The 22404-nt window shown below is 46.8% G+C and overlaps 1 protein-coding gene across 1 annotated transcript in view; it reads right to left on the reverse strand.

Annotated features, from left to right (window-relative positions):
• The window catches only part of ror1 (receptor tyrosine kinase-like orphan receptor 1), a 275320-nt gene that overhangs the window by 114027 nt on the left and 138889 nt on the right, over window positions 1-22404 (reverse strand). The window contains 1 exon segment of the mRNA XM_084309728.1: window positions 6684-6746. Coding sequence (XP_084165854.1) covers window positions 6684-6746 — 63 coding nt within the window.

Below are 22404 nucleotides of genomic sequence, written 5' to 3' on the forward strand. Positions count from 1 at the left end.
AGAAAGAGAGAGAGAGACACACAGAGAGAGAAAGAGAGATGTCTGAAGGAGGGCCTCCATCCACACGGTCAGCTGATAACAGGAAGCTACATCTCACGAGACCAAGATGGCTGTTGTTTCTCTGACATAAAGCTGTCATGACTCGGCCACAATCATCTTCAGCATCACCAACATCAGACTAAATAACCAGTGTCTTTCACCAGTATCACTTCCTGCCACTGATGCGTGCTGATAGGACGGAGCTCCCTGAATCCTGTCTCGCCGGCCAATCAAACCCGTGCCCTGTCTTGCAGACCAAACACGCGGTCCAATCGGCTCCCATCCATCAGATAAGAGGCAGATGTTAGCCACTGGGGCTGGGTGAGCACAACACACACACACACACACACACACACACACACACACACACACACACACACACACCACACACACACACACACACACACACACAACACACACACACACACACACACACCACACACACACACACACACACACACACACACACACACACACACACACACACACACACACACACACACACACACACACACACACACACACACACACACACACACACACACACACACACACACACACACACACACACACACACACACACACACACACACACACACACACACACACACACACACACACACACACACACACACACACACACACACGTGAACTCCAGTCTACTCTAGACAAAGAGAAAATGCAGAAAGTCACAGTGAGTCACTGGGAAGATCAGAGAAACAAAGAGGTTGATAGAAACCCAGAGAAGCAGCTCCTACAGTTCTGTTGTTCTGATTAAACCCAGAGGAGCAGCTCCCACAGTTCTGTTGTTCTGATTAAACCCAGAGGAGCAGCTCCCACAGTTATGTTGTTCTGATTAAACCCAGAGGAGCAGCTCCCACAGTTCTGTTGTTCTGATTAAACCCAGAGGAGCAGCGCCCACAGTTCTGTTGTTCTGATTAAACCCAGAGGAGCAGCTCCTACAGTTCTGTTGTTCTGATTAAACCCAGAGGAGCAGCGCCCACAGTTCTGTTGTTCTGATTAAACCCAGAGGAGCAGCTCCTACAGTTCTGTTGTTCTGATTAAACCCAGAGGAGCAGCGCCCACAGTTCTGTTGTTCTGATTAAACCCAGAGGAGCAGCTCCCACAGTTATGTTGTTCTGATTAAACCCAGAGGAGCAGCTCCACAGTTGTGTTGTTCTGATTAAACCCAGAGGAGCAGCTCCACAGTTCTGTTGTTCTGATTAAACCCAGAGAAGCAGCCCCACAGTTCTGTTGTTCTGATTAAACCCAGAGAAGCAGCGCCCACAGTTCTGTTGTTCTGATTAAACCCAGAGAAGCAGCTCCCACAGTTCTGTTGTTCTGATTAAACCCAGAGAAGCAGCTCCACACAGTTCTGTTGTTCTGATTAAACCCAGAGGAGCAGCTCCACAGTTCTGTTGTTCTGATTAAACCCAGAGAAGCAGCGCCCACAGTTCTGTTGTTCTGATTAAACCCAGAGAAGCAGCTCCCACAGTTCTGTTGTTCTGATTAAACCCAGAGGAGCAGCGCCCACAGTTCTGTTGTTCTGATTAAACCCAGAGGAGCAGCGCCCACAGTTCTGTTGTTCTGATTAAACCCAGAGGAGCAGCGCCCACAGTTCTGTTGTTCTGATTAAACCCAGAGGAGCAGCGCCCACAGTTCTGTTGTTCTGATTAAACCTCTCCTCTCATTCACGTCCCCACTCACGTTAAATCTCATGCATTTGTGATTTGTTTACAGATATCGCTCCATATATTATGTTAATGCCTTTTCTAAGCTGTTGTCACCATCAGTAAAGTGAACCCACTGTGAAGCTCCTGTTTCACTCTCCTCTGTGTTTACAGCTGTGTTTGTTAATGTGTACACAATGTTCTGGTGTGTGTGTGTGTGTGTGTGTGTGTGTGTGTGTGTGTGTGTGTGTGTGTTCTCCTCTCATGCTACTCGTTAGTTAATTAGCTTGATTGTGTGTTAATTAGCTTGGTTGTGTGTTAATTAGCTTGGTTGTGTGTTAATTAGCTTGGTTGTGTGTTAATTAGCTTGGTTCTGTGTTAATTAGCTTGGTTGTGTGTTAATTGGCTTGGATGTGTGTTAACCTCTTGGGTTAACACATTGGGTGCTAGAGGTCGCTGTGGGCGTATGGCAGTGTGTGCCAGAACTGTAATGAATGGGGGTACATGCCGGTGTTTGCAGTGCTAAAACTATATTAAATATTATAGCTATGGATCTAATAATATAGTCGATTGTCCGATCAAGATTCGTTCTTCCGGTCAAGATGCAAAAAAAACGGATTTTTTTCTTTTTCTATCCATACATTTCCGTTTTATACCATCGTGAATATGAGTGTAGTTTCAGGGCGGTCTGGTGTAATTTCCAAAATGCTTCGTAATGGCCGGCAACGTGTATTCTAGTAAAAACTTTATCGTTTCTTCCCTGGACTAGCTACTGTTCTCAAATAAAATTTTGATTATCGGTATTATGTTTCATCATGGATGCATGAAAGGGGGGGGGGGGGGGGCGCCCCTCCGTGCTTTGATCGCTACCAACAGAACACGCCACACGCCACACACCCACACTCCCGATCGCATGAAGGAATTTTTGGATCAACGCAATATTGATACCATTTAGCCCTTACCTTTACCAGGATCTGTCCCGAAAAGAATATTCCAATTATCTGATCGCCATTCCAAGTACTGATCGCGATCGTGTTTCCAACGTAATCCAGCAATGAACATGAACCCGGGAGCCCCACCCTTGTCGATGCCTGCGTTATAAGCGCTTGCCCTGCCCGAGAAGTTAGACCCCGTCACCCCGCCCGCTGGCCGCAGATCGTCCCAGACACCAAGCCACATCGTTTCAAATGGAGTGCAATAGCGGCCGCAAGGCGGCAGGCGGCGGTATTGGACTTTTACGATCTCAGACCCATCCCCAGTGATAACACACAGCTGCCTGCATGTTTATGAATGGAAATATCGAATAAAAGAAATCCAGAAACGTGTTAACACATTCCTGGCCAACCGCATATTAGTGGAAACTTTGTGGATATCGCTAATAAAAGAAATAACGATTAAAAGCCGACTATACTCGTGATTGGCGCTGAGCGGTCGGTGAGTTAACCCGACTATCATCGGGTCTGGCGTCCAATGAGTTAAAAGGCCAACCACGTACTGTATATATATACGTGTTACCACTCGGTTTTGCTTTTATTTTAATATCCTACTCAATGTCACAGAGCTGTATTTTGGCTGGAAACGGCATATCGGGACTCTGAAAGTGCAGTACCGGCCAGATCCTGGTATTGGCGCTGTCTCGATAATGCAGTTTCCCCTGTTGCAGACCGGGTGTCACTTTTTTTTCATTCCAGGTTAGCTTTTCTGTTAGCCTGAAGCTATGGCTTTACCAGATCGCCTGGAATACTTTTTGCGACGTCGAATGCAGTAAAGGAATATAGCATCAGCCAATGGACATATCGATCTACCAGATGGCGATCAAATAACTGGGAAATTCTTTTTGGAATCCAACCGGCCACAGGTAAGAGTGATTTGACGTAAATTTCAGTCTGATCGGGCCTTGTTCTCATAGCCATCCACCCAGTCAGCGTATGATGTTGCAACAACGAATGCCGTTATTGGTAATCAATAATCAGTAACGACTCCCCCCGCCCCCCTTTCATGCATTCATGGTGGACCATGATACCGATCATATGCATTTAGATTTTTAACTCTAGTTTGTGTAGGAACACGGAGCCGATGTGAAACGCCAATCGATTTAACGTTATTAGCTTAGCGCCCTATAACTAGCTTTGCAGGAATTACCCCAGAACATTGCGGTATATAGTTCATATTCACAACGCTATAAAATGGAAATGTATTGATGAAAAAATAATTTCTTTATGGCATATTGAAGGGAAGGTTTATACTGTCAATTGACAATGACAATGGACACATAGCAATAATATAAAATATAGATTTAGCTCTACAAACAACCTCACGCACAGTGAAAACTTGTAATGAAAAGCTGGCCTCATAGAGTGGGATTAGACGGGCCCCAATGGCCCTGAATGTGTTAATCAGTGATTGGCACGCAACCGTTGGGCGTCAGAAACGTGTGTTTATCCGTGAACGGCACTGAATGTGTTAACGTATAAGGGCTGTCACGCCCGTGCTCTCGTCTGTCGGCTCCGTGTTTCTCCCGATCATTCAATACCTGTTTTTAAGTTCCAGTTGAGAGGTAGGAGCTGGAAAACACAATGGTTCCATAGCCTGAAGTCTTATGTAGTAGGCCTACAGGTCAAAATGTTTATAAAAATGCCACGGAAAATGAGTGTTTGACAAAGGTTTTGGTAATGTGTGTACGGGTAAAAATGCAGCGTGATTATCCCAAATGGCCGTCCACTTCCATCCATTCACACGCTTGAGTCAGGACAAAGGACTTCTTCATCACCTTCCCCCACCTTCCCCCACTCTCACCCGCCCGTCTGGCAGACGCTCCTTGGCTACAACGGTGGTCAATCATTTTCGCCATCAGCGGTGATTGGTCAGTTCAGGACAGTTTACAGTCAGATTGGATTGATGGTCGCTTGACGGAGCGGCCTGTCAAATGACGCTCGCCGCGTATATCGTCTAGTAACTCGAGACCTGAACCACGCAATTGGTTGATTGTGGTGGCGATCGAAAGGCGGCAAATTCAACATTCGAACGGTGTATTGGATGATTGGTGAAAAATGCAGCCCGGAGCCGGTAGACGAGCGCAAAGTGCTTAAGAGGTTAAGGGGTTAATTAGCTTGGTTCTGTGTTAATTAGCTTGGTTCTGTGCCTCTCCCTCTCTTCTCTGCGGCCAGGCTCGCTCAACTTGATTAAGTTCGGTGCCCTTTTGATGTCGGGTTTTGTTTGGGTTCTGGCTACGGCTCTGTAACGGTGACGTCCGGCACACCCTGTGTTTGGGAGATGCATTCCGCAGAGGAAAATCGATCGGGTTGTTTGGTTTGGTCGCCGTTTCGGTCAGGGGGGGGGGGGATTCTGGTGCTGCAGTGGAGCCTGTGTTGACAGAAGTGGGCAGGTGTGAGCCATCAGCGGTGATTGCATGGTCCTCTGTTGTCGTACGTTTTGGCTTCAGTGGAGTCTCCCTGGGTAGGCAGAGCAGTCAGCTGAGTCATCAGCTTGCCGGCAGTCTAACCGAGCCACTGGGGTGTTTAACCTTATACCGTATACAGCCCTTCGCGCTCGTCTGCCGACTTCGGGCTGCATTTTTTGCAGTTGAATTTGCCGCCTTTCGATCGCCATCACACTCGACCAATTGCGTGCTTTGGGTCTCGAGTTAAAAGACGAAATATCCGGCGAGCGTCATTGGACAGGCCGCTCCGTCAAGTGGCCACGTCCGACTGTAAACGGTCCCGAACTGAGCAGGGCGAAAATAATTGACCACCGTTGTAGCCAAGGAGCGTCTGCTGCTCCGAATAGCATCCCAGACGGGCGGGTGAGAGTGGGGGAAGGTGGGTGAACATGACGAAGAAGTGCTTTGTTTTTACTCGTGCGTCTGAATGAATGGAAGTGGACGACCATTTTGGATAATCACGCTGAATTATTGTGGTACGCGCATTACAAAAAACATTCTAAAAAAACAGATTTTCCGTGGGATTTTTATAAACTTTGGACTGTATGACTATAAAACTTCAGGCTATGGAACCGTTATGTTTTCCAGCTCCTACCTCTCATCTGGAACCCAAAACAGGCATCTGGCAACAAGTCAACATGAAAGTAAGGAGCAAATATTTTCTTTCAGTGTGTTCAAACCTGTTTCTCTATTACATTAGCACTCAAAGTGATTTTTGCAAATCGCTTTAGTTTTATGTGTAAATGTAAATGTAAATAAATAATTTGTTAATGGCGGCTATGTGGCGTAGTGGGCAAGGCACTCGCCATGAAATCTGGAGACGCTGGGCTTGCCTGTTCGAGCCCAGCACTCCACATTTGCTTTCAGTTTAGCTGGTCGTCCGTACTAATACACATTGGCCGTATTAGGGGGTGGGAAACTGATGGGTGGGGATCGGGCGTTGTGGACAGCGACTCCTACAGGTCGGTTGGTGCGCCTGCGCAGTAGAATCAGGAAGTGTCGGGGGCAGCGTGAGCCTCCCACGCGTTACTCCTCGCCACTGAGAGATCGAGCTGCGCAGGTGAAAAGATGCGACTGCTGTTACCTCAAGTACCGGAGGGGACTTGTGCTATGTATGACTTAGTCCACATTGCAGCCGGCTTGTGGGAGGCAAGAAACAGCGTTCGTGACAGGGGAGGGTTGAATTGGATGATACGAAATTGGGATGGGAGAAAATATAGAAAATGGGAGAAAAAGTGGATAAAAAAAAAAAAAAAAAAAATTGTTAATTAGCTTGGTCTGCGTGCGACAGTGGCTCAGGAGTTAGAGCGGTTGTCTGGTAATCGGAAGGTTCCCGGTTCGATTCTCGGTTTGTTTCCCGCTCCTCCTGGGCAGCGTGTCCTTGAGCAAGACACTTAACCCCTAACTGCTCCTGATGAGCAGGCTGGCACCTTGCATGTCGGTGTGTGAATGTGCGAGTGAGTGGGTAAAGTGTGAGGAACAAAAACTGTAAGGCACTTTGGATAAAGGTTGTTGTGTGTCTCCTCTCGCCTCACCCTCAGTAGAGCTGTTCCAAGCTGAGGTCGCCGCCACACTGTGGTCCTGGGAGGAGTCGGACCCTGCAGGCAGAAGAGATGGAATAGTCCGTTAGTGAGTTCCTACTGCATGGACTATACCAAAACACACTTTTAGGTGTGTGTGTGTGTGTGCATTTGCCTCCATTCAAACATACCAACCCATGTGCAGGCAAATGTACACACACACACACACACACACCCGCATACACATGTTTCGTCACTGTGTCATTTGTGAGTTCTTGTTGAAAAGATGAGAACGTTGACAGCAGCTGTATTCCTGTTACTGATCAATGGTTGAGTGCCACACACACACACACACACACACACACACACACACACACACACACACACACACACACACACACACACACACACACACACACACACACACACACACACACACACACACACACACACACACACACACACACACACACACACACACACACACACACACACACACACACACACACACACACACACACACACACACACACACACACAGTGTTATTATTACCAGCTGATGACAGGGCAGGTCTCTGCTTCTCATTACCACAGAGGACAGGCAGAAAGTCCCCTCCCACAAGCCCCCACTGCCAAGGCCTCAAGGTGAGTCCTGACAGACCATAAATCTGTGTCGGACTGTAAACAGTAGGCTAATAGCAGCGTTGCTATGGTAATTCTAGGGTTGCTATGAGGGGTAGGAGGGTGAATTAAATCATTAGAAAATTATAAATGTCCTGTCCTGTATTGTCCTGTTACCAATGAATAAGAGAGAGAGAGAGAGAGGGAGCGAGCAAGCAGGAAGTGATCTAGTGTGTCAGTGAGAGAGAGGTAGCGAGCAGGAAGTGATCTAGTGTGTCAGTAAGAGAGAGGGAGCGAGCAGGAAGTGATCTAGTGTGTCAGTGAGAGAGAGAGAGAGAGAGAGAGAGAGAGAGAGAGAGAGAGAGAGAGAGAGAGAGAGAGAGAGAGAGAGCAAGCAGGAAGTGATCTAGTGTGTCAGTGAGAGAGAGAGAGAGCAGGAAGTGATCTAGTGAGTCAGTGAGAGAGAGAGGGAGCGAGCAGGAAGTGATCTAGTGTGTCAGTGAGAGAGGGAGGGAGCGAGCAGGAAGTGATCTAGTGTGTCAGTGAGAGAGAGAGGGAGCGAGCAGGAAGTGATCTAGTGTGTCAGTGAGAGAGAGAGGGAGTGAGCAGGAAGTGATCTAGTGTGTCAGTGAGAGAGAATGTGATGCAGGAAATGATCTAGTGCAGTGGTTCTCAAACTGTGGTACGCGTACCACTAGTGGTACTTGGTGGTACTGCTGGTGGTACTTGAAAACATTTACAAAAAAGCAAAAAAATAAATAATAATAATTAATTTAATTATTTTTTTCAGTCAGGCCACTGAACTTAGAAGCAGGCCAGGCCAGTGTTTCTGGTTGAGGCGGCGCGATAGTTAGATAACCTAAGTGGGGAACAACCAGGAGATCACTGTGACAGAGAGTAATGCAGTCTAAACAGTCATACATCTTTAATTCAACTTCAGCCCTGATCATAACCATTTATTTTTTTTTCGATTTTGTCAGATAAAAAATGAAATACTCCCACTTTTCTGAAAAGAGTTGGTGTTAAATTTGACATTACAAAAAATCCATCAAAATCTGTGTTGCTGCTAATCATTGACACATGCCTATCTTGTAATAATCCCCCCCAGAAAAATTTACTTTGCATTTGATATATTGAAAATATTTTACTTTTTGTGTTTTTTTTAACAATAATTTGTGATGCCCATCACAAACACTGGCATTTAAATGGTAAAAATTCAAAAATGCCTGCACCAGAATGCAGGAAATTAAGTTTTTGTAACAAAATGTGTGTGTGTGTGTGTGTGTGTGTGTGTGTGTGTGTGTGTGTGTGTGTGTGTGTGTGTGTGTGTGTGTGTGAGAGAGAGAATGACGGACAATTGCTTGCTGTGTGAGAGAGAGAGATAGAGAGAGAATTAAGTACATTTGCTGAAATACAGTTGTTCTTAATTTTCTCACTTGCTATGTGAGAATGTTAGTTATTATGTTCTCAATGGTCCTTGCATTGTATGAGTTGTGTGGAAGCGTTTGTTAGTTCTAGTGCTATCCCTTTGTACATTGTGGCTGTGTCTGACAAAAGTTAACAATAAATAATGGTATTAGGAATACATTTGCCTCCTGCGTGAACTGTGCATAGCTGAATAGACTGTATTTTAACGCTGGTCATATGGTGGTACTTGGAGAGCCAGCTACGTTCTCAGGTGGTACTTGGTGTAAAAAGTTTGAGAACCACTGATCTAGTGGATCAATGTGAGCGGGTGTGAGGAGGACAGATGCAATTATTCTCTTATTCCGTTTTACGATTAGACACTAGAAAGCGTTGCTTCAGTCGTAATCGTTCTTCAATCACAATTAAAAATAAAGTAAATGGACCGTGGTGACGACAGACAACAGGTTTGTTTATTTGTTTATTTTATGGATCCCCATTAGTCTACACCCATGGGTGAAAGACTATTCTTCCTGGGGTCCGAACACGAGGTGTCACTCGACTAATATGCACGTCTGTCCTCTGAACTCCAGAGCAAAGGACAAAAAAAAGGAAAAATAAAGAAAAGAAAATAATTTGAAACTTGAACTTGAAACTATTGCACTTTACTGTTATATTTGCACTGTGGTTGGATGCCAAACTTTTTTTTCCCATTGTAGTGTACTTGTGCTGTATGATGACAGTGGCTCAAGAGGTAGAGCGGTCATCTGGTGATCAGAAGGTTCCTGGTTCGATTCCTGCTCCTCCTGGGCAGTGTGTCAAACTGTCCTTGAGCAAGACACTTAACCCCTAATTGCTCCCGATGAGCAGGTTGCACCTTGCATGGTCGCCTCCGCCATCTGTGTGTGAATGTGTGAGTGAATGGGTGAATGTGAGGAACAAAATTGTAAAGCGCTTTTTTGTAATGTAATGTAATCAATGTATCATTGAGTTGCGGGGGGGTTGAGCAAGGGGGCTGTGGAGGGGATATCTGCACATGGGTGCTGTTAACTGGGTGATAATCTGTCTCCTAGCAGGGTTGTGTGGGTTGAGAGGCTGAGCTATGTTAATGAGCAGCGCTGCGGGCCGCCGCACCTGTTAGCATGCTAGTCTGAACGACAGGCTGGCTGTTTAATGAGGCGTGTTCAGGAATGTTACACCACATGGATTAATGCTGTGTGGTAAATGTTGTCCTGTATATGGTGAACGTATTTGTTGGTAAGACGAGCAAAACCCTGAGGTTTCTGTTGCTAAAAGTAACTTCCGTGCAAAAGTCCTCCATTCAAATTCTACTCAAGTAAAAGTAGATAAGTATTTGTTATTGAATGCACTTACGTATCTAAAGTAAAAGTACACATTCTACATGACGTTTGTGTACCCATTGACCTCTATATGTTGTTAAAGTGGTATGTGGTCCAGTTATGCTGCTCTGATTAAAGGTTATGTTAAAGTGGTATGCGGTCCAGTTATGCTGCTCTGATTACATCCTCTTGAAGTTGACAGGTTTCAAATGTGAAAGTATATAATCTTCATTAGGGATGCCCCGATCGATCGGCCACCGATCGTTATCGGCCGATAATCAGTATAAATATGCGATCGGGGAATTCCGATAATGAGTCATATTCGCCGATCTTGGAAACTGATCAAGTGGATATCTCACTCGCTTGTCTCAGACGCACAGGACCTGCAAACTGCTCCTCCTCCCTAGCCCCGCCCGTACCGTGTAGAGTTTGTAAACAAAGAGGTGCGGCTCCTCTGCTCGAGTCTGTAGTGCATTCGACCTGCGCTAACGTTAGCTACCTAGCTATCGTTACTGTTTAAACAAAATTACCCAGTCAACTATTCACGTTTAGTAGGCATTGTCTAACGGTATTTAGCCGGCTAGCTACCGATAGCTCCTGATATCAACAAATGATCCAGAAAATCTAGTAGTCCATGTTCATACCTCCGGTAGCTTGCGTTAGCTTGCGTTAGCTGACGTTAGTTTTCTGTTCAAAACTAAATGTCCCATTGAACTAAAGTTCTGTCTTAACGTCATCTAGCCGGCTAGCAGTAGCTACAGATAGCTCTTGATATCAATGTCTTATAACATTGATTTAATGCGTATTCGAGCTGAGGGCTTGCTGAATGTGAAATGACCAAAGCATAACGTTACCAATGGGTCCCGCTGCAGCGCCGGAGAATCCTTTTTGGAGCGAGGCTACTAGAGTACACACAGACAGTGGAGCTGTTTGCAGATAGCGAGCATTTTGACTTGTTGCGTGGTGGCGATGTCTCGCAGATAATACAAGTACAAGTCTAATTATATAATATATATATTTTATAAAAAAAAAAAAAAAAATTATATAAAATAATTTTTAATTTCTTTTTAATCAAAAACGATCGGTATCGGATCGGTATCGGCCGATATGGCTCACGACGATCGGTGATCGGTATCGGTGGCAAAAAACGTGATCGGGGCATCCCTAATCTTCATACATATTTATTTTGTATATATTAGGTTTTCTATGCAAAATCCTTTTCTTCAAAGTAACTAGCAACTGTTCAGAGGGTTCAGATAAATGTAGTGGAGTAAAAATTACAATATTTCCCTTGAAATGTAGTGGAGTAAAAGTATAAAGTTCCCTAAAATTAAATGTAAATTAAGTAGCTTGAAATTTTACTTAAAGTACTTGCATATCATTTATCCAATCAGGTGCTTTTCACATGGGGAAATGAGAGTATGGAGGGGATACATGGATGCAACATGTAGACAACAACATTCTTTTTGGACCCACACATTTTTCTTTAATGACAAATTCATTCATATATATTTTGGGAAAAGCAATATTTGTATTCTGCACCTTTCTAAAGGCTCTGTGGATGTATTATAATAAAACATTTAAAAAGATTACTCTACATACAAATGTTATCTATAGCACCTTTACAGCTGTAAAATACCGTTGTTGCAGTCATTTGAATTGGTGTTAAATGTACATTTGCGTTATGCTGCTTTGCTCCGCCTCTGGGCCTCTCCGTGGTCGCCACAGCTGTTAGCAACTCTGTCGGAAATAGCGAGCAACAGGTTTGGAACTTAATGAGGTACGTTCAAGACGGAGAAATGTATCAACATCTTGTGGCGTTGTCGCTCGAGGGAAATGAGGCACGTTAACGAGCAGTGCTGTAGGAAGCTGCGAGTGTCAGCAGGACAGGGTTAAAGGGGCACTTCGCCAAAAGTACCTACTGAGTTCTGTGTGTTCTGCATATGTACACAGACTGTATTGTGTGTTGTGCTCATGTACAGAGTGCATACTGTATGGTGTATTCTGCATACTGTAATGTATAGTGTATATTGTGTGTGACTGCAATCTGTATGCCTGCAATCAACTACACATGATAAAGGGGCACGTCATCAAACCAAAACAAACCTGATTGATTTTGCACATAATCTCACACACATCCAACAACTCTAAACAGGTTTGCACACATTAATTTAGTTATTGAGAGTGAATGCGTTTGACTATGGCCACCAGTGATGTCATCTGGGGAATTAAATCCTTGTGTTTGTGATAATTACAGCTCAATGAAATTATGAGGTAGCAGTCCCTGTAAAACAACGGTGTTGTTCATTCTTCATCTGCATCACTTCATGGAGCTGTAATTAACACAAGGACCCAGTGTCCCAGAAGGCCACAGTGCTTTCCCACGCTGCCTCCACTGTGGCCTTCTGGGAATATGAGTTTCTAAGGTTGACACGGGAGAGGGGACCTCACACTCCACTAGTTCTGCTAACAGATGGCCAGTCAAGCGAAGCACGGTGGACACAACAACAGAAAGGACATGGGAGAGAGCACACAGAGGAGAGGGTGAGGGGGGGGGGGGGGAGAGAGCACACAGGGGAGAGGTGAGGGGGGAGAGAGAGTACAGAGGAGAGGTGAGGGGGGAGAGAGCACACAGATGAGAGGTGAGGGGGGGGGGAGAGAGCACACAGGGGAGAGGTGAGGGGGGAGAGAGAGTACAGAGGAGAGGTGAGGGGGGGGGAGAGCACACAGATGAGAGGTGAGGGGGGGGGGGAGAGAGCACACAGGGGAGAGGTGAGGGGGAGAGAGAGTACAGAGGAGAGGTGAGGGGGGAGAGAGCACACAGATGAGAGGTGAGGGGGGGGGGAGAGCACACAGAGGAGAGGTGGGGGGGGGAGAGAGCACACAGAGGAGAGGTGAGGGGGGGGAGAGAGCACACAGAGGAGAGGTGAGGGGGGAGGAGAGAGCACACAGAGGAGAGGTGAGGGGGGAGAGAGCACACAGATGAGAGGTGAGGGGGGGGGGAGAGAGAGCACACAGAGGAGAGGTGAGGGGGGAGGAGAGAGCACACAGAGGAGAGGTGAGGGGGGGGGAGAGAGCACACAGAGGAGAGGTGAGGGGGGAGAGAGAGAGAGCACAGAGAGGTGAGGAGGGGAGAGAGAGAGCACACAGAGGAGAGGTGAGGGGGGAGAGAGAGAGAGCACACAGAGGAGAGGTGAGGGGGGAGAGAGAGAGAGCACACAGAGGAGAGGTGAGGGGGAGAGAGAGCACACAGAGGAGAGGTGAGGGGGGGAGAGAGAGAGAGCACACAGAGGAGATGTGAGGGGGAGAGAGAGAGAGAGCACACAGAGGAGATGTGAGGGGGGAGAGAGAGAGAGCACACAGAGGAGAGGTGAGGGGGAGGAGAGAGAGCACACAGAGGAGAGGTGAGGAGGGGGAGAGAGCACACAGAGGAGAGGTGAGGGGGGAGAGAGAGAGAACACAGAGAGAGGTGAGGGGAGAGAGAGAGAGAACACAGAGAGAGGTGAGGGGAGAGAGAGAGAGAGCACACAGAGGAGAGGTGAGGGGGGGGGGAGAGAGAGAGAGAGCACACAGAGGAGAGGTGAGGGGGAGAGAGAGAGAACACAGAGGGAGGGGATAGGGGAGAGAGAGAGCACACAGAGGAGAAGGGGGAGGGGGGGGAGAGAGAGCACACAGAGGAGAGAGAAGGGGGGAGAGAGAGCACACAGAGGAGAGGTGAGGGGGGAGAGAGAGCACACAGAGGAGAGGTGAGGGGGAGAGAGAGAGAGAGCACACAGAGGAGATGTGAGGGGGGAGAGAGAGAGAGAGCACACAGAGGAGATGTGAGGGGGGGAGAGAGAGAGAGCACACAGAGGAGAGGTGAGGGGGGAGGAGAGAGAGCACACAGAGGAGAGGTGAGGAGGGGGAGAGAGCACACAGAGGAGAGGTGAGGGGGGAGAGAGAGAACACAGAGGAGAGGTGAGGGGGAGAGAGAGAGAGAACACAGAGGAGAGGTGAGGGGGAGAGAGAGAGAGAGCACACAGAGGAGAGGTGAGGGGGGGGGGGAGAGAGAGAGAGAGCACACAGAGGAGAGGAGGAGGGGGGAGAGAGCACACAGAGGAGAGGTGAGGGGGGAGAGAGAGAGAACACAGAGGAGAGGTGAGGGGGGAGAGAGAGCACACAGAGAGAGGTGAGGAGGGGGGAGAGAGCACACAGAGGAGAGGTGAGGGGGAGAGAGAGAGACACAGAGGAGAGGTGAGGGGAGAGAGAGAGAGAGCACACAGAGGAGAGGTGAGGGGGAGAGAGAGAGAGAGCACACAGAGGAGAGGTGAGGGGGGGAGAGAGCACACAGAGGAGAGGTGAGGGGGGGAGAGAGCACACAGAGGAGAGGTGAGGGGGGAGAGAGCACACAGAGGAGAGGTGAGGGGGGAGAGAGCACACAGATGAGAGGTGAGGGGGGAGAGAGAGAGAACACAGAGGAGAGGTGAGGGGGGAGAGAGAGAGAACACAGAGGAGAGGTGAGGGGGAGAGAGAGAGAGAGCACACAGAGGAGAGGTGAGGGGGAGAGAGAGAGAGAGCACACAGAGGAGAGGTGAGGGGGGGAGAGAGCACACAGAGGAGAGGTGAGGGGGGGGAGAGAGCACACAGAGGAGAGGTGAGGGGGGAGAGAGCACACAGAGGAGAGGTGAGGGGGGAGAGAGCACACAGATGAGAGGTGAGGGGAGAGAGAGAGCACACAGAGGAGAGGTGAGGGGGGGGAGGAGGAGAAGAGAGGAGAAGATAGAAGAGGAGAAGAGGAGGAGGAGAGATAGGACAGAAGAGGAGGAGGAGAAGAGAGAGGACAGAAGAGGAGGAGGCAAGAAGAGAAGAGAAAAGAGAAGAGGAGAGGAGAGGAGGAAGAGAAGAGAAGAGAAGAGAAGAGAGAGAAGAGAAGAGAAAGAGAAGAAGAGAAGAGAAGAGAAGAGAAGAGAAGAGAAGAGAAGAGAAGAGAAGAGAAGAGAAGAGAAGAGAATAATGTGTTCCAGAGAGAGAGGAGAGAGAGAGGAGAGAGAGAGAGGGTGTATTATTAAAGGGGTCCTGTGTCAGGGAAAGCAGAGCCATACGTCTAAAAGAAATTCAACACAGAGTTACTGAAACACTGTTGTGATGTGTGTCTCTCTCTCTCTCCCCCTCCCCCTCCAATTGATCTAAATCTGCAGGTTGTGTCATTAGGTAAATCAGAGAGTATCCGGGGTAAATCAGGGACTATCTGTGGTAAATTGCGGGGTAATTTTGAGATTAGATTTCTAAAGTTTCCAGAACAACAAAGAAGGCTGTTTTTTCCAGGGTCATTCATTATTAAGGGCCTTAAAATAGAACCAGTCACATGACATTTTGCTGACATACCAAGAGGAAAGTGTAGTGAGAATATATACCTAGTAGTATATCTTCATTTAATGGTGCTGTACGTGGTCAAATAAATGTTAAATAGCTCTACATTCCAACAGCCATCACTGTTATAGAGTGTTTGGTCAGTAACATGGGTCTCCCAGTCCCTCTGCTCTGCAGTAAATGGAAAACACATTCTGGTATCCCATTCCTACTTTATCCAATCAGGAGAGAGAACCCTAGATATTTTAACTTATTTCAAGAATCTTGGCAAGACAGATTGCCTTACTGCTCTGGCAGTAGGGCTGACTTTAGAATTTTTTTTTTGGCATTCGATGCTTCGGGGCCGAGATTCGATTTTAATTCGAAGCTTCGAGATTATATATATATATTTTTTTTATGTGGTCGTCCACTTCCATTAATTCAGACGCTTGAGTCAGGACAAAGGACTTCTTCGTCACCTTCCCCCCACCTTCCCCCCTCTCACCCGCCCATCTGCGATCGCTTTCGGTGGTCAATAATTTTCGCCATCAGCGGTGATTGGTCAGTTCAAGACCGTTGATGTGGTCACTTGACGGAGCGGCCTGTCAAATGACGCTCGCCGGATATATCGTCTTGTAACACGAGGATTTGGCGCAACCTAGAGTGTAGTCTTTTGAGAGAAGAGACCCAGGGCTTTCGAATTTCAAAAAACGACACTTCCCGGCTCGTGCCAGCCCCTGTCAATCATCTGACTTCTAGTGTGATTTTTTTTATCTATCTTATTTTTCGGGAGAGAGGGGGGGGGGAGAGAGAGAGAGAGAGAGAGAGAGAGAGAGAGAGAGAGAGAGAGAGAGAGAGAGAGAGAGAGAGAGAGAGAGAGAGAGAGAGAGAGAGAGAGAGAGAGAGAGAGAGAGAGAGAGAGGACTCACACACGGAGGAACCCAGCAACAGTCCCTGTCTCACACTCAGAAGTCACAGAGGGACCCAGCAACGTTATATTCTAACTTATGCCTTTTACCCCGTTTGGGGCATAGGCCGTCAACAAGGGTTCTCCAGAGAGACGTTAGGGACTGTAACGTTCTCTGCTTCATCGAGACGTGGCTGGCGCCAGAAGTCCCAGACCACGCCATCCAACCGGCCGATCATTTCTTCATTCACCGCAAGGATAGAACAGCAGAATCCGGTAAACAACGTGGAGGAGGTATTGCCTTCATGTTGAACAAAAATTGGAGTGACCCAACTAACGTGAAGGAATTATCCAACCACTGCTCCCCAGAACTGGAATATATAACCATCAAGTGTCGTCCTTTCTTCCTCCCGAGGGAGTTAACGGCGATCGTCCTGGTCGGAGTGTATATTCCACCGCAAGCCAGCAACAAGGTTGCGCTCTCCAGACTACACGACGAGGTAAATAGAATCCAAGAGGCGAATGTTAACGCCGCCATTTTAGTTCTGGGAGATTTCAATAGCGCCAATCTGAGAAAGGTATTGCCCGACTTCTATCAGCATGTGACTTGCAACACCAGAGGCGGTAACATCCTAGATCACTGTTACACGCAATTTAAAGGTGGCTACAAGGCTCATTCTGATAGTGGCTTCGGTAAGTCAGATCACGCATCAATTTTTCTTTCACCGAAGTACAGACAGAGAATTAAAAGTACTCCCGTAGTCTCGCGAGAGGTGCAGAAATGGGATGTGACGTCAGAGGATACGATCCGGTCAGTGTTTCACAACACAGACTGGAATGTGTTCCGCGACACAGATAACATTAATGCCTACACGGAGACAGTGCTGGACTATGTTTGTACTAGGGTGAAAGAAACAATCCCCACTACCAAAATGAAAGTTTACCCAAATCAAAAACCCTGGGTAGACAAATCCGTCCGTGAAGCTCTGAGAGAGCGCACCAAAGCATACAACGACGGCCTAGAGGCAGGCAACATGAATGACCACAAGGTGGCGCGATACAACGTAAGGAGGACTGTGTCAGAGGCCAAACGACGCTACAGGGATAAAATTGAACTCCAGTTTGAACAAGCTGACTCTAGAGCTATGTGGCAGGGGCTCAAAACGATGACAGACTACAAAGGCGCCTCCCTCAAACTGAACAGTGACATCTCCTTAGCAAATGACCTCAATACCTTCTATGCAAGGTTTGATGCTGGTAATAACAACACCAGCTCACAAGCCTCGGCAATGGGGGGGGGGGGGTCGGCTGCTGATGGAGGCGCAGTGTTCAGGGTAACAGAGCATGAGGTGAGGCGGACCTTTAAAAAAGTGAATATCAGGAAGGCAGCAGGTCCAGACGGCATCCCCGGCCGCGTCCTAAAAGTCTGTGCCGACCAACTGGCCCCAGTATTCACTGACATATTTAACCTGTCCTTAGAACAGGCTGTCATCCCCACCTGCCTGAAGAAGTCCACTATTATCCCTGTACCCAAAAAATCCAAGCCTGCTTGCCTCAACGACTACCGCCCTGTAGCTCTCACCTCCATAGCCATGAAGTGCTTCGAGAAGCTAGTAAAGGGCTACATCTGCTCCTCCCTCCCCATCAACATGGACCCCCTGCAATTTGCATACCGCCCCAACAGGTCCACGGAGGACGCCATATCCCATGTGCTGCACACAGCAGCATCACACCTGGACAAGAGGCAGGGGAACTATGTGAGAATGCTATTCATCGACTACAGCTCGGCATTCAATACCATAGTCCCCTCCATACTCATAGCCAAGCTCAGGGACCTGGGCTTGGGCTATGACCTCTGCCAGTGGGTCTTGGACTTCCTGACTGGCAGACCCCAGGTGGTGAGAGCAGGCAACTGCACCTCCTCATCCATCACCCTCAACATAGGGGCCCCCCAGGGCTGTGTTCTGAGTCCCCTCCTCTACTCCCTGTACACACACGACTGTGTGGCTCAGCGGAGTAGCAATACAATCGTCAAATTTGCTGACGACACAGTGGTGGTGGGCCTGATCTCTGCCAACGACGAGAGGGCCTACCTGGAAGAGGTCAAGGTCCTGGCGGGATGGTGCCAGGAAAACAGCCTCTCCCTGAACGTCAGCAAAACAAAGGAGATGATTGTGGACTTCAGGAGGTCGGGGGTCAAGGACTACAGCCCCCTCAGCATCGACGGGGCACCGGTTGAGAGAGTCAACAGCTTTAAGTACCTCGGAGCCTACATATCCGAGGACTTGACATGGACCACACACATTAACAGTGTTGTGAAGAAGGCACGACAACGCCTCTACTTCCTCAGGCGCCTAAGGAAGTTCCAAGTCAGCCAGAAGATCCTTAAGAACTTCTACTCATGTACAATAGAGAGCATCTTGACCGGCAACATCACCTCCTGGTTTGGGAATAGCACTGCACAAGACCAAAGCAGACTACAAAGAGTGACACGTTCAGCCGAACGCACAATTGGAGGGGGGCTCCCCACCCTCCAGAACATTTACTACAAGCGTTGCAAGGGCAAGGCTAAGAGAATCATTAAAGACTCCAGTCACCCGAACAACTGCCTCTTTGAACTGCTGCGGTCAGGCAAGCGATACAGGAGTCTCAAGGCGAGCACAGAAAGACTCAGAAGAAGCTTCTATCCCCAGGCCATCAGGCTGCTAAACGAACAATGAATGAACACTACACAACAACAACCACCAAACGCACATAGCACACACATCCACACGCACACACTCACTTTAAACAAACACACTGTAGCACCCACTCCACACACTTATAGCACACACCCACTTTAAACAAACACACTGTAGCACCCACTCCCCACACTTTATATTTATGGATGAAGGATTGCACTACAACTCGTACACCTTACTGTAAATTGTACCTAAAATTGTACCTCATCCCATTTCTGCTTTGCACTAGATAGTACTGTACATTAGTACACTGCATAGTATTGTGTATTGTATATTATATGGTAACTCAGAACATTGTACATATGTCTATACCGAACACTGTGACCTCATTTTCTTCTTCTAAATTCATGCTATATTATGTTATTATGTTATTTGATACTATCTTGTCTAGCACAGTCTCTGGAGCGTAACAGTAAGAAGCATTTTGTATGAAAGTATTCTGTACTTCTGTATGACAACTATTAAAGAACTTGAACAAGCATCCCGATCCAAGCATCCATGGCGTATACCACAGTGTTATATGTCCCTGAGTTGTGCTTGGAGCCAGGGGGGTTGGTGTGGTCAGTGTATGGGGTCTCCCGCCCTGTTATTAGGGAAGAGAGACCATGTCTTCTACCCCTCATATTAGCTGGAGACCGAGTTCGAGTTCAGGCCTTTATCCTGGAACTGTTACAAACCAGAACGTTAACCAAGCCAGAGCGGGATCAACTGCTCCTCTCTCATATTAGTGTTAAGCCCATCTCCTCTCTCATATTAGAGCTAAGTCCATCTCCTCTCTCATATTAGAGCTAAGTCCATCTCCTCCTCTCATATTAGAGTTAAGCCCATCTCCTCTCTCATATTAGAGCTAAGTCCATCTCCTCTCTCATATTAGAGCTAAGTCCATCTCCTCTCTCATATTAGAGCTAAGTCCATCTCCTCTCTCATATTAGAGTTAAGTCCATCTCCTCCTCTCATAGAGTTAAGTCCATCTCCTCTCTCATATTAGAGTTAAGTCCATCTCCTCCTCTCATATTAGAGCTAAGTCCATCTCCTCTCTCATATTAGAGTTAAGTCCATCTCCTCTCTCATATTAGAGTTAAGCCCATCTCCTCTCTCATATTAGAGTTAAGTCCATCTCCTCCTCTCATAGAGTTAAGTCCATCTCCTCTCTCATATTAGAGTTAAGTCCATCTCCTCTCTCATATTAGAGTTAAGTCCATCTCCTCTCTCATATTAGAGTTAAGTCCATCTCCTCTCTCATATTAGAGTTAAGTCCATCTCCTCTCTCATATTAGAGTTAAGTCCATCTCCTCTCTCATATTAGAGCTAAGTCCATCTCCTCTCTCATATTAGAGTTAAGTCCATCTCCTCTCTCATATTAGAGCTAAGTCCATCTCCTCTCTCATATTAGAGCTAAGTCCATCTCCTCTCTCATATTAGAGCTAAGTCCATCTCCTCTCTCATATTAGAGCTAAGTCCATCTCCTCTCTCATATTAGAGCTAAGTCCATCTCCTCTCTCATATTAGAGCTAAGTCCATCTCCTCTCTCATATTAGAGCTAAGTCCATCTCCTCTCTCATATTAGAGCTAAGTCCATCTCCTCTCTCATATTAGAGCTAAGTCCATCTCCTCCTCTCATAGAGTTAAGTCCATCTCCTCTCTCATATTAGAGCTAAGTCCATCTCCTCCTCTCATAGAGTTAAGTCCATCTCCCCTCTCATATTAGAGCTAAGTCCATCTCCTCCTCTCATATTAGTGTTAAGTCCATCTCCTCCTCTCATATTAGAGCTAAGTCCATCTCCTCTCTCATATTAGAGCTAAGTCCATCTCCTCTCTCATATTAGAGTTAAGCCCATCTCCTCTCTCATATTAGAGTTAAGCCCATCTCCTCTCTCATATTAGAGTTAAGCCCATCTCCTCTCTCATATTAGAGTTAAGCCCATCTCCTCTCTCATATTAGAGTTAAGCCCATCTCCTCTCTCATATTAGAGTTAAGCCCATCTCCTCTCTCATATTAGAGCTAAGTCCATCTCCTCCTCTCATATTAGAGCTAAGTCCATCTCCTCCTCTCATATTAGAGTTAAGTCCATCTCCTCTCTCATATTAGAGTTAAGTCCATCTCCTCTCTCATATTAGAGTTAAGCCCATCTCCTCTCTCATATTAGAGTTAAGTCCATCTCCTCTCTCATATTAGAGTTAAGTCCATCTCCTCTCTCATATTAGAGTTAAGTCCATCTCCTCTCTCATATTAGAGCTAAGTCCATCGCCTCGTCTCATATTAGTGTTAAGTCCATCTCCTCTCTCATATTAGAGCTAAGCCCATCTCCTATCTCATATTAGAGTTAAGCCCATCTCCTCTCTCATATTAGAGTTAAGTCCATCTCCTCTCTCATATTAGAGCTAAGTCCATCTCCTCTCTCATATTAGAGTTAAGTCCATCTCCTCCTCTCATATTAGTGTTAAGTCCATCTCCTCTCTCATATTAGAGCTAAGTCCATCTCCTCTCTCATATTAGAGTTAAGCCCATCTCCTCTCTCATATTAGAGCTAAGTCCATCTCCTCTCTCATATTAGTGTTAAGTCCATCTCCTCTCTCATATTAGAGTTAAGTCCATCTCCTCTCTCATATTAGTGTTAAGTCCATCTCCTCTCTCATATTAGAGTTAAGTCCATCTCCTCCTCTCATATTAGAGTTAAGTCCATCTCCTCTCTCATATTAGAGCTAAGTCCATCTCCTCCTCTCATATTAGAGTTAAGTCCATCTCCTCTCTCATATTAGAGTTAAGCCCATCTCCTCTCTCATATTAGAGTTAAGCCCATCTCCTCTCTCATATTAGAGCTAAGTCCATCTCCTCCTCTCATATTAGAGCTAAGTCCATCTCCTCCTCTCATATTAGAGTTAAGTCCATCTCCTCTCTCATATTAGAGTTAAGTCCATCTCCTCTCTCATATTAGAGTTAAGCCCATCTCCTCTCTCATATTAGAGTTAAGTCCATCTCCTCTCTCATATTAGAGTTAAGTCCATCTCCTCTCTCATATTAGAGTTAAGTCCATCTCCTCTCTCATATTAGAGCTAAGTCCATCGCCTCGTCTCATATTAGTGTTAAGTCCATCTCCTCTCTCATATTAGAGCTAAGCCCATCTCCTATCTCATATTAGAGTTAAGCCCATCTCCTCTCTCATATTAGAGTTAAGTCCATCTCCTCTCTCATATTAGAGCTAAGTCCATCTCCTCTCTCATATTAGAGTTAAGTCCATCTCCTCCTCTCATATTAGTGTTAAGTCCATCTCCTCTCTCATATTAGAGCTAAGTCCATCTCCTCTCTCATATTAGAGTTAAGCCCATCTCCTCTCTCATATTAGAGCTAAGTCCATCTCCTCTCTCATATTAGTGTTAAGTCCATCTCCTCTCTC

The sequence above is a fragment of the Notolepis coatsorum genome (assembly GCF_963971535.1).
Source record: "Notolepis coatsorum genome assembly, chromosome: 3".
NCBI lineage: Eukaryota > Metazoa > Chordata > Actinopteri > Aulopiformes > Paralepididae > Notolepis > Notolepis coatsorum.